Source organism: Dreissena polymorpha, chromosome 1, assembly GCF_020536995.1.
Source record: "Dreissena polymorpha isolate Duluth1 chromosome 1, UMN_Dpol_1.0, whole genome shotgun sequence".
Classification (NCBI taxonomy): domain Eukaryota; kingdom Metazoa; phylum Mollusca; class Bivalvia; order Myida; family Dreissenidae; genus Dreissena; species Dreissena polymorpha.
The window spans coordinates 108,806,519-108,819,097 of record NC_068355.1 but is presented as its reverse complement, the minus strand read 5'-3'; the positions used below and the strand labels follow the sequence as shown (position 1 = coordinate 108,819,097).

The 12,579-nt window shown below is 37.2% G+C and overlaps 2 protein-coding genes across 4 annotated transcripts in view; one reads left to right on the top strand and one right to left on the bottom strand.

The window, feature by feature from the left end:
• The first annotated feature begins 1,881 nt into the window (after positions 1-1,881).
• Positions 1,882-4,853, top strand: LOC127843980 (uncharacterized). Its single transcript, XM_052373963.1, has 3 exons — positions 1,882-2,044; positions 2,577-4,184; positions 4,464-4,853. Exons 1-3 carry the CDS (start codon positions 1,883-1,885, stop codon positions 4,851-4,853), a joined length of 2,160 nt encoding a protein of 719 aa, XP_052229923.1. The 5' UTR covers position 1,882.
• Positions 4,854-6,205: 1,352 nt separating this feature from the next.
• The window catches only part of LOC127843731 (X-ray repair cross-complementing protein 5-like), a 57,344-nt gene continuing 50,970 nt past the window's right edge, over positions 6,206-12,579 (bottom strand). For all 3 annotated transcript variants that reach the window (XM_052373481.1, XM_052373487.1, XM_052373477.1), the window contains exons 19-20: positions 11,578-11,673; positions 6,206-8,446 (exon numbers count right to left, since the gene is read on the bottom strand). In XM_052373481.1, the coding sequence (XP_052229441.1) occupies positions 8,324-8,446; positions 11,578-11,673 (219 nt within the window). In that variant the 3' untranslated portion in view covers positions 6,206-8,323. The remainder of the gene's footprint in view (positions 8,447-11,577; positions 11,674-12,579) is intronic.

Genomic DNA, 12,579 nt, shown 5'->3' with positions numbered 1-12,579 from the left:
GTCTAAGAATCGATAACAAAGTTGTTGGTGAATACTTGCCCAGGAAGCCCGGTACAGTTGCGCATGTGAGAGTGTGTAAGTGCGTGTGCGTTTGGATGCTAGTGGCCTCATTTATGGTGATATAATTATCAAATATCAATATTTAATGTTCTTTGCACACCACATCATTATGTATGTATATCGCTGATTGTTAAATGTAAATGAAATTAATAAAATATGGTTGTTCAGATATAAAATGGTCAACAAACTTACCGTTTGCTTTTGTATGTTTTTGTATGTTTTCGATTGTTGGCGCTTCTGAAATGTTCGTATTTTCCATTAATTTCGCGTAACTTTTCAGCGGTATATATATATGTAATTGTGACACACACACACATATATTATATATAGAAGAAGCAATAAGCAATAGCATTCTGAAAAAGATCGACATCGAAAATGAGTTTGCGGAAATGTATATAGGGCAAATATTGCTTCCGACTGGTAATGGATAATGTGTCGGAAAACTAACTTTATTTTACGGACGAAAATCACAAACACGAATCATATGCACATGATATCATATATTAAGCGTATTGCCCAATGTTGAAGTGAGTTTAACAATATATGAGTCGTGTTCTGATAAAACTGGGCATAATGCATGTGCGTAAAGTGTCGTCCCAGATTAGCCTTTGCAGTCTGCACAGGCTAATCAGGGACGACACTTTCCGCTTTTATGGTATTTTTAGTTTCAAGGTAGTCCCTCCTTACCGAAAATCAAGTTAAGGCGGAAAGTGTCGTCCCTGATTAGCCTGTGCGGACTGCACAGGCTAATCTGGGACGACACTTTACGAACATGCATTATGCCCAGTTTTGTCAGAACACGACTCATATTATTACTACAACACGGGCACAACAAAAAAGGCTATAAACATATCAGGCGTTCATGGAAAGCGGCCTAGAGTTAGTGATCTGTGTCCGTAATCGGTGAAACTTTACAATGAGTTTTAATGCTTACAAGTGCATTGAAACCATACAGACATTAAACCATCCCTGTAAGAACAATACACTTACTATTTTAGTGGGTTGCCTTTGAGAAAACTACGGAACAGAGAAAACTGTTTCACAGTTATTAAAAGGGTGAATCAATCTATTGTCAACCCGAGATTTGTAATATAAACCGAGGGTACAGAATCGTCCAGTTGTGACCCGCTATAAACAATAGTCATAATAGAAAGTGATTGTTTTAAAGTGTTACGAGTAATAATTTATGAAAGATCAATATGCATATAACAGTGGTGGTATAGTTGGTAACGTTTTTAAAATTTAATGATGTTATGGTTTATATCATAATATCTATGTAATTCTGAACTTGCGTTTACAATAAGTCTATTATTTTTTGGACTTAACATCGATAATAAGGTAAAACACTGGTATAATATAAGTGATTTTCTTCACTAACCTACCAAACGTTTGTAAAAAACAACTTATAAGTACGATTATCCAAGATGTTTATTCAATTAGCTTATATACTTGTTTAAAAGCAAGGACAATATATGATAACTATTCGATTGTTCAAGGTGTAATATATACTTGCGCACAAGGTTACACTGAACGCATACATGTATCCATTGTTTCAATACATAAAATACATTGAATCATACTATGCATATTTTTATTTCTAATAATTATTAACAAAAGCTTCAAGGCTTTCTTTCATATCATTTTTATGTCAATGTCGACGTTCGAAATGTGTAAATAAGATTGATAAATACATACAAAAACACAACATAAAATTAATACAAATGAAAGGAAAACCACACTGTTGAATACAACGTGTTGTAAATATGATACACTTAAATCCCAGTATAATTATAGTAATTTATTTTATTGGGAATCGGCCGTCATGTCGAGGAAACGCCAGCCGCCAGCGGGTTCTTGGGAGATCCAGAGGCTCGGATCGGAAGAGGCGCTGAGGTGCCCGCTGTGTCTGGAGACATTCGAGACGCCACGGGCTCTCGCTTGCCTGCACACGTTCTGTGAGCCCTGTCTGGAATACTACATACAGGTTACAATGTACCAATATAAACTCTTAAGAAATTCTGATATGAATAAAAACCTATACAGTTAAAATGATTTAAAAACGCCCTATATACGAGCATGTTCGTTATAAGCCACGATGCGCTTTTTATGAGAAGTTTTTTTATAAGATTTTGACAAGCAACAACTTTTGTACGTAGGGACCTTAACTAACATCATTTGCACAAAGAGCGTGGAATAAAAATTGAAATAATTTAATAAAACATATTTTTCCTAGAATAAGTAAGAACAATTGCCTTCAATCTTAAAACTTTACATACAAGCGATCTCGAATTAAGTGCCCACCGATTCCGAACGCAACTACAAAACCAACATCATGTCAAGTATTCTAAATATTAAAAGGGAAACAGGCCTTCAAGCGTAACTTGTTTGTTTAACTAGAGTTTAGATACTACGTATGCCTCTGTGACTTATTTCAAATGTGTATTATAACCTAAAGCTATTTAACTACTAGTATATGGGTTGTTTCGTGAGGACTATCACTGAACTGTAATCTACAGGACCTTAAGTCGTCGGTGAAGGACGGGAAGTTGGACAAGATACAGTGTCCGATCTGCAAACACCAGACGGTGCCGCCGGATGTGCTTAAACACCCACATGCCATGGTGAAAGATTTCCCGCTCAATCATTATATTCTTCCGCTCCTGGATGGGTTAACACCTCGGGGCCGCTCGCGAGACGCCGCACGCGGGAAACGCGGCGTGAATTTCGTGCAGTGTTGCGGCTCCTGTACCGAGAGAGGGCGCGCGGTGGAGGCGGTAGCGTATTGTCAAGACTGCGAGGATTTTCAGTGCGCGGAATGTATCGAAAACCATACGAAAATTAAAATGCTCTCGAGTCACCGCATAATTGGTACAGACCGCATGGCGAACGGATCAGAGACGGCGAAATCGCTGGAGAAGCATAATATTTGCATCTTCCACCAGAATCAAGATGCGAGGTTTTATTGCGCCAATCATGACGTGCTGCTGTGTAGCGATTGCACCATAGCGCGCCACAAAGCTTGCGAAATCCTTACTGAGTTCGAAGATCTTGGTCTAAAGATTAAACAAGGCGATCAGCAGAAGAAACTAAAAGAAAACATGAAAGGCCTTCAGAAGGGTCTTAACGACATGATCGAAGCGATGCGGACAAATAATTATGGACTCAAGCGAGAATCGGAAGAAATTCCAAAAAGGATTCAAAACATGAAGGCAAAGGTTATACGTTTGTTCCAGTACCTGGAGGAAACGGCGGACGAGAAGATACTCAATTTCAAAGAAGAATACTTCAAAAGAAACGCGGAAATGGCTTACAGGTTCAAGCAGCTTCTCGTTTCCATCGAGGCTTCAAATGCCGCCATGGAGACGGTTCTCGAACACGGGACCTACCAGCAGATGTTCCGGACGTTCCACAAACTCAAGGCGCAGCTCCAGGAGTACGACGACATGGTAAAGGTCGAGAAGGAGAAGCTGACGTGCGTCACGATACAACTGAAGATGGAGGATGCGCTCGATACCGTAGTCAGCGCTCTCGACCAACTAGGCGACGTCTTTATACAGAGTATCAAGCCAGATCTCGCCGAGCTTCCGCCTTTGTTGTTCGCGAGACGAGAAGATAGCTTCGATGATCTCAAGCCGGAACTCGTGAAAACTGCGCTGCTGAAGACGCCCGATGTGAACATAACGAGGGACTGCATCGCAGCAACGTACATGGACAAGAAACTTGCGCTGGTGTTTGAAGTAAAGAACAGGACATGGTTTTCATACACACTTTCGCTGGTTAGCACCGACAAAATGGAAGAAATCCACACACAGGATCTGAAAAGGGACCCAAAGAACATCATATGCATCGATTCCAACAACCTGGCAATAACGTTCCCTAAGGGCGGTTTCATAGAATTCTACCTGTTTACAGCCAGACGGAAAAAGAAACCCATGAAATTAGAGCTGAATCACACGGTGAAATGCGACATTCGTGACACAATTGTGACCAGATACAACAAAAAAGAGTTCGCACTGAGTACATGCAACCATTTCGGGACGATGACGCACGAGGGCGTGGTGCAGCAGATGTTCTACTACAGCATCAGCCTGCGTGTGCGCGAGACGGACTTCTGGTCCACCCAGGTATGACATCTTAGATCAATAATGTTCACGATATCACTTTGTTCTGCACATTAATAATTTCTAGTACGTTCGCAAGTCAACCATTTGAGCGTAAGTCCGATAAGTGTTAGCGAAAAAAAATCTGCCTAAACAAGTTGCTTTGCTTCTCGCAGTGTTCATTTATTGACAATACAAATGTTGTTCGAACTCAGGATTGTTTACATTATCCTATTAAAAAGAAAGTACCGATTCTTTCAATTTTGAAATTTTTGCAGACATAAAAAACTTATTTACTTTCAGTTGATTGTCGAACACATTGTTGTGGATTTCAAAAAGAAACGAGTATATGTAGCTGCAAGTAAGCCAGACAAGTTATTTTCATTTACCACGCGCGGTGAAGTCATGTTTGACCTCGCTTTTGATTGGCCAATCAAGTGTCTCGATCTTGACCCGGAAGGAAACGTCATAGTCTGCAGCGGCACAGAAAGCGCAGGAAAAGTGAGCGAAATATCACCGAACACGGGGAAACTGTTGAAAGTAGTTGCAACAAACGAGACGCATACTCCGCAGCTCACGTGTTATAATAAAAAAGGAAGCGACTTCTATCTTATTCAGAATGGAAAGAAAACACGGCTAGACAAATACCGATATAACATAAATGAGGACGAAGATTTGTTTCACGACGACTAGAGAATATTATGACGTCATATTCAATAAAATATGGCACGATTTAACAATGCAATCAATGGCAATTTGGACGGTCCTCTAACTGAACCACGAAGGCCAATTTGGCCACAGATCGCTTACTTTATTGTGTAATCATGAAATAGTGTTTGAATGATTTTGCCTATAAAGACAACATTTATCATGTGGACCAAGGGTCGTAAATAATAAATAAATAATAACAATCCCACAGAGACATGGTGTTAAGTAACATGATTAAAACCTCATTTTGAAGTTACATACCAATTAGTAAATCTCTATGCCATATATAATAAGAAACAAGCAAATTCGTTGAATTGATATCCCCCCGCCAATATGCTTCTGGACACAAAAGTGTTATATTTGACACTCAAAAAAGCATTTTTTTTAAGATACAAAGAGCCATAACTCCGTTATTAACAGATGGTGTACAATGCCATTTGGCGTGCATCATTCTCTTATCCATATATATACTCATACCAAGTTTCAATGAAATCCGCCAAAGCACTTCCAAGATATGGCTCCGGACACACAAAAAGCATTTTTTCAAGATACAAAGGGCCATAACTCAGTTATTAAAAGATGGTGTACAATGCCATTTGGCGTGCATCATTCTCTTATTCATATATATACTCATACCAAGTTTCAATGAAATCCGCCAAAGCACTTCCAAGATATGGCTCCGGACGGACAACGCCAAAACAATATCCCTCCGCCTATGGCGGAGGTTAACAAGAGGGCCATGGTGGTCCGGATGTCGCTAACCTCTGTAAAAGTAATGTTAAGCAAGAGTTGTTTTGTGAAAAGGAAGGGTTGGTTGTTTTAGCAGATACATGTATATACATGTATGCGTTTTAAGAAGTTTATGTTTTTATGTTTTTAAAAATAAACATTGTTTCCCATTGTGACGGTTTATTTTGGATATAAGTGATACGAAAACAGCAATTTAATCATGAGCATAATCAGAAAAAAAATAATGGAAGGACATTTTACCACAAATTGTTGTCCAGCTTAGAGATCATAAGATACGCATGTCAGCATCTTTGGATGTTATACGGGATGACAAGTCACGACTTAGTTTTGCAAGAACAGTTTAAGATAACGAAAGTAACGGTATTTTTTTAATATATTGAGTGTTCATTTAATAGTTTTTGCATAATTAAACACAATTTGATATCTGTTATCATATACAAATGTCGGTTATAAGGAAGTAAATGAGTATGAGAATATATACTAGAAATTCAACATTAATATTCTTTTAAGGTACCAAACATCTGACACTCGATCTTATTCATAGTAACTAATGTGTGCACATGTGCAAATAAAGAAGCAAACACAAGAAATTTGAAAATGTATCATATTAAAACAACTGTCAAATAATTTGTAATTTAAATGCACAAAATCTGTCATCATTATCACCATTATCATCATCATTCTGATTGTGCACCCACATCCTCATCCTTATCATTATGCACCAACATCCTCATTACAACTAGAGAAAACATATGATAACTTTTATGTTTCATGAAGATTTCATGTTTCTGAGTTTCATGAAGATTGGAATATAAATGTGACTCCCAAAGTGTAAACAACATTTTATAATAGCCATTTAATGAAAACAGCCCCACACCCTGGCGGCCATGTTTTTCAACATACCGAAACCATTTCCATCTCAGCCGGGCTATCATAAGAACAAATGTTATGACCAAGTAACATGGAGATTGGACCATAAATGTGACTTCTAGTTGTTAACAAAGTTTTACTATAGGCATGCAAGTCAAATTGGTGGCCATGTTTTTGCAATGAACCAGAACCATTTTGGAACTCAGCTGAGACATCATTAAAACAAATCTTATGACCAAGTTTTATGAATATTGGACAACAAATCTAGAGTGTTCACAAGCTTTTTCTGTAATTTGATCTAGTTCTTTTACCTCACTTGACCCAGTTTGCAACTCGACCATGGTATCATTGGGACAAATCTTTGGACCAAGTTTTATGAAGATCAGATAACAAATGTGGCCTCTAGAGTTTCAATAAGGCAAAATGTTGACGACAAAGCATGAAAGACAAAAGAGGATCCCAAACGCTCACCATGAGCATGTTGTGCTCAAGTGAGCCAAAAGAAATGCTTCTTTGCCAGAATGTTATTTACCATGCAATTTTTGTGGAGTGGCCAGTCTTGCATCCATATTCATGATTTGACCATCATTAGATGTTACAAACAAATGGGTCTTGTGGTGTTTTTTTTTAAAGTTATTTTCTGCTTAATGTGCAGGCTGGTCTGGAGCTTTTAAGGCTACATATGGCATAAGACCGATTCTTGCATCCTGCATGTCATTTAGTTGCTAAATCCACACAAAGTTAAATCACTTACACATAAATAGACCGAGATTTTGCATTAGATTTCTTGTGATGACCTTGAACCATGGCCTAAAGAGTATGATTTGCAGTGGCACATTCAAAACACATCAATATTATTCAAGTACTCAATAAAAATATTTCCACTGATTGTCGGCCATCTATCATTATTGTATAAAAAAACAACCTGTTGAATTTGCTTTCTAAATTTATTTCTACTTGTATGATTGTTAACCAGTTTTCATGAAAACTATGTCTAAACCAAGAGATGTGTTTGTCAGAAACACAATACCCCCTATTGCACCGCTTTGAATTAATTATTTTTTTAAATTATATCCCTTACACAAAATTACTTTCATTGTGAAAATGGTCTGTACCTGCCAAATGATATAAAATATAAATAATCTCCCTCTAAAGCTTGTTACTTCCCTTGGGATTTTGTTTTTTGACCTTTGACCTTGAAGGATGACCATGACCTTTCAACACTCAAAATGTGCAGCTCCATGAGAACCACATGCATACCAAATATCAAGTTGCTATCTTCAATATTGCATAAGTTATGGCCAATGTAAAAGTTTTCGGACGGACTCACAGACTGACTGACAGACGGACTGACAGTTCAACTGCTATATGCTACCCTACCGGGGGCATAAAAACAATATGGACATTTTTGTGTTTGTATTCAAGACAATTAAAAGTTATATTTCCTAATGGAAGAAATATGTCATTTGTAGAACAGAACATCACAGTGCACAAACAGCCCTTTATTTCTTGATTATTTTCTATTTCAAATATACAATGCTGTTTACACAAAAATGCTGATGTCACTTTTGTATCTTAATACAAATTTTAGCATTGCCTTTATCTATCAAATGAACACTCTTCTTTTATCAGAAAAGTATATGATATCAATAACATTCAGTAAATAACATCAATCAAGGCTGGTGGCCTCCATAATCACATTAACAGTACAAACTGCTGCCAAACAATCGACACATTCACTTAACATTTGAGGGTTGACCATGACACAAAATAATTTATATGAATATGACACAGTTTTACTTCCAACAGTTAACACAGTATATCCCACTCAGCCACTACATGCCGATGTTGTAATGGGCACTGATGGCGTCAATAAGATCGGCCTTCTTTGTACCGGTGCACGGGATGTTTTCCTGCTTAATCTTCTCCTTTAGGATGGCCACAGTCAACTTACCCAGCTGAAACACACAGTAGATAAAAGATATCATACAGTGCCAACAACGCAGAAACTCAAATGCTGTTTTCCCACTACAGCATTTAGCAACAAATTGGTACAATTACAACCTCATATATTATAAAGTAAAGTACAAACAATCAAGTGAATCTCCCAAACATACAAAAAACAAATTGTGTACATTATTGTCTTTAACCCTTATTTGTGTAGGGCTTTGGCGTAAGAATGTCTATCCTTTGAGATCTGATAAAACTGAGTGTGGCTCAATCACTTGTGAAAATAGGTTTCATGTAACCACTTATAAAAGGAAGTAACATAATAGAAGCCCTCTACACCTGATCCTCTCTAAACCAGACAAATTGTTCGCCACTGTTTTTTCCATCGAAAAACATAACTAAAAAAAATCGCTCAAATCCAAATACCAGTCATACTTATGGAGCATAATTGGGTTACGAATAGCTTAATTGTACCCTGCATAACAATTCATTTAAAAAAAAAAATGTTGATTAAGCAAAGCATGTTAAGTATGCATTTTCTATTGAAACTGTTAAATGAGCGCCATACTCAGGGTGCAGGATTAACAGGGTTTTCAGGGGTTTACACACTGGCTGGACAGAATGTAAACCAAATTGTGTTTTTTTCCAGTATATACTATGTTATTTATCTTCTGAATATCAGATAGTGTATATCCATTCTAAAATGGAATCCCTGTACACCCACATTTTTTTATGGTTCCAATGCATTTAAAACAAGGGACAAAATTGTCACAAAACCAGGTTTTCATTGTGAAAAAAAATCTGATAAAGGGAGACAACTCAAACTGAACTTTTGAAATGAACAAACAAAATTAACCCCCTTTGTAAGTTTGTTTTAAAATAAATCTATTTTTAGTCGTGGCGACCTCGACATTGGAGATATTGACGTGATTCTTTCGTGCGACACACCGTCCCATGATGGTGAACAAATGTGCCAAATGATTTTAAAATCTCATAATGAATGACATAGTTATAGCCCAGACAAGCTCATTTATGGCTATTTTTTACCTTTGAACTCAAAGTGTGACCTTGACCTTGGAGATATTGACGTAATTTTTTCGCGCGACACACCGTCTAATGATGGTTAACAAATGTGCCATATGGTTTTAAAATCTCACAATGAACGACAAAGTTATGGCCCGGACAAGCTTGTTCCGCCCGCCCGCCAGCCAGCCCGCCAGCCAGCCAGCCAGCCAGCCAGCCAGCCCGCCCGCATTCGCCAATCTAATAACCAGTTTTTTCCTTCGGAAAACCTGGTTAATTAACAAATATTCACTTTATTGTGATTATTTTGATTTTTACTCACTGGTCAACTGAATGATCAAATTAACATGGTATGGCCATGCAAAATGTCAATTAGCCATTTAATACTTCAATATATTTCAAGTTTAAACTAAAACAGTCCATGAGTTCAGCCTTCCCAGATCAAAGAATCAATAATAAATTAATTTATTTTATGAACAAACTGAACATAGACAGCATGCAAGTACACAAACTGTACCCACATTTATATACTGAACATAGCATACCAGTGCACAAACTGGACCCATATTGATATACTGAACATAGCATGCAAGTACACAAACTGGGTCCATATTCATAAACTTAACATAGACAGCATGCAAGTACACAAACTGGACCCACATTCATATACTGAACATAGCATGCAAGTACACAAACTGGAACCACATTCACAAACTGAACATAAGACAGCATGCAAGTACACAAACTGGACCCACATTCACAAACTGAACATTGACAGCATACAAGTACACAAACTGGACCCATATTCATAAACTGAACATAGACAGCATGAAAGTACACAAACTGGACCCATATTCATATACTGAACATAGCATGCAAGTACACAAACTGGGTCATATTCATAAACTGAACATTGACAGCATACAAGTACACAAACTGGACCCATATTCATAAACTGAACATAGCATGCAAGTACACAAACACGACCCATATTCATATACTGAACATAGCATGCAAGTACACAAACTGGGTCATATTCATAAACTGAACATTGACAGCATACAAGTACACAAACTGGACCCATATTCATAAACTGAACATTGACAGCATACAAGTACACAAACTGGACCCATATTCATAAACTGAACATAGCATGCAAGTACACAAACTGGACCCATATTCATAAACTGAACATAGCATGCAAGTACACAAACTGGGTCCATATTCATAAACTGAACATAGCATGCAAGTAAAAACTGGGTCCATATTCATAAACTGAACATAGCATGCAAGTACACAAACTGGGTCCATATTCATAAACCGAACATAGCATGCAAGTACACAAACTGGGTCCATATTCACAAACCATAACATTGACAGCATACAAGTACACAAACTGGACCAAAATTAATAAACTGAACATAGCATGCAAGTACACAAACTGGGTCCATATTCATAAACTGAACATAGCATGCAAGCACAAACTGGGTCCATATTCATAAAATGAACATAGCATGCAAGTACACAAACTGGACCCACATTTATAAACTGAACATAGACAGCATGCAAGTACACAAACTGGACCCATATTCATATACTGAACATAGCATGCCAGTACACAAACTATGTCCAGATTCATAAACTGAACATAGACAGCATGCAAGTACACAAACTGGGTCCATATTCACAAGTCTTTAAAGAAACCATAAAAACATTCATAACGTCTTCGGCTTTTTTGTGTTCAGGTCTGTTTACAATGAAATTCCAACAAGTAAATCTTCATAAATTTGTTAAAATTGGATTAAGGATAGAAAAGTTGTTGGTTCGATACATGTCCTGTCCATATACTTGTTGCTTAATAGGCGATTGGTCATGAGATTTTTTTTATCACCATTTTCTCCATTCTAAGGATTTAAGGACAGTTTTAAGTTACTGAAATATGTATAACCACTCAGTACTGGGAAACCAGTCATCCCAAAAAGTTTTTTTTGTAAACTGACTGCAATAATATTACTGTAATAACTTGAACTTGAACAACAAAACACACAAAACTTATGAAATTAAGTTAAGATTTCTCCCCGGCATTAAGTATATTCATGCCCAGGGACAAACTCACCCTGCCTGCCTCTGCCTCAGTCTTGAGATCGAGTCCTGCTGCGGTCTGCTCTGCCTTTGCCTTCTTTGCTGCAGGGTCTCCCGCTGGTCCCCCAGCCTGCAGTGGAGGAAGGAGACATTGCACAAATTGACATAATAGTTGACAGTATTTGCCTTCCCATTGCAAGTATTGGAATAATAGTTGAGCTTTTGCCTGTTTATGAATAGCATGTATGGCCTTTAAACTATTTGGTTCGAGACAAGAGCTTTCCAAGGCTATACTTGTTTGACATTTGTAAACAATGTATTAAAAACATAGCATGTGGCAGAGGGCACATATGTCACCATAGCTACTTTTATCTTTATACCACATTAATGTCAAAAACAAGCAGCTCTTTGGCCAAATCTGACTTATAACCATTAAGAGTGACCTTGATCTTTGAGGTAGGTAGCCCAGTGATACAAAGATAACGCTGTCTCCTGATGGTGGTCATCTGCAGTAAGTTGAATGATAACACAGTTACAATAGGGACAAGCTGTTTTATGGATATTTTGTATTCATTGGACCAAAGTATGACCTTTACCTTTAGATAACTGTCAATATTGTAAAGAGGGAATAAGACCAATGAAGGGTTTATATTTGTAGTGGTAAACAAGCATATGGCTGCATAACCCAGTCGTTTTACTGCCAACCATTTGAAAATTTCAACAAGGCAAAACTTTATTTACATTTCTATTGGCTAATTACTAATACACATTATATTCACCTTGATCATAACAACATAAGTTAAGTTACTTATAAATTTAATTTATTAAAGCGGGACTGCACGATTTTGTCAAATATTTATGAATTTATATAAAATGTGTAAAAAACGTAATATACAAATATTTCAATATAAATTAAAATAAAAGTTTAAAAGAACATGTGTCAAAAAATGAGAAATAAGCCAGATATTAAATTCTGAAATTGAAAATGTCTGTACAGTCAAATTCGCCAGCATGTATATCATGCATGTACGATGTG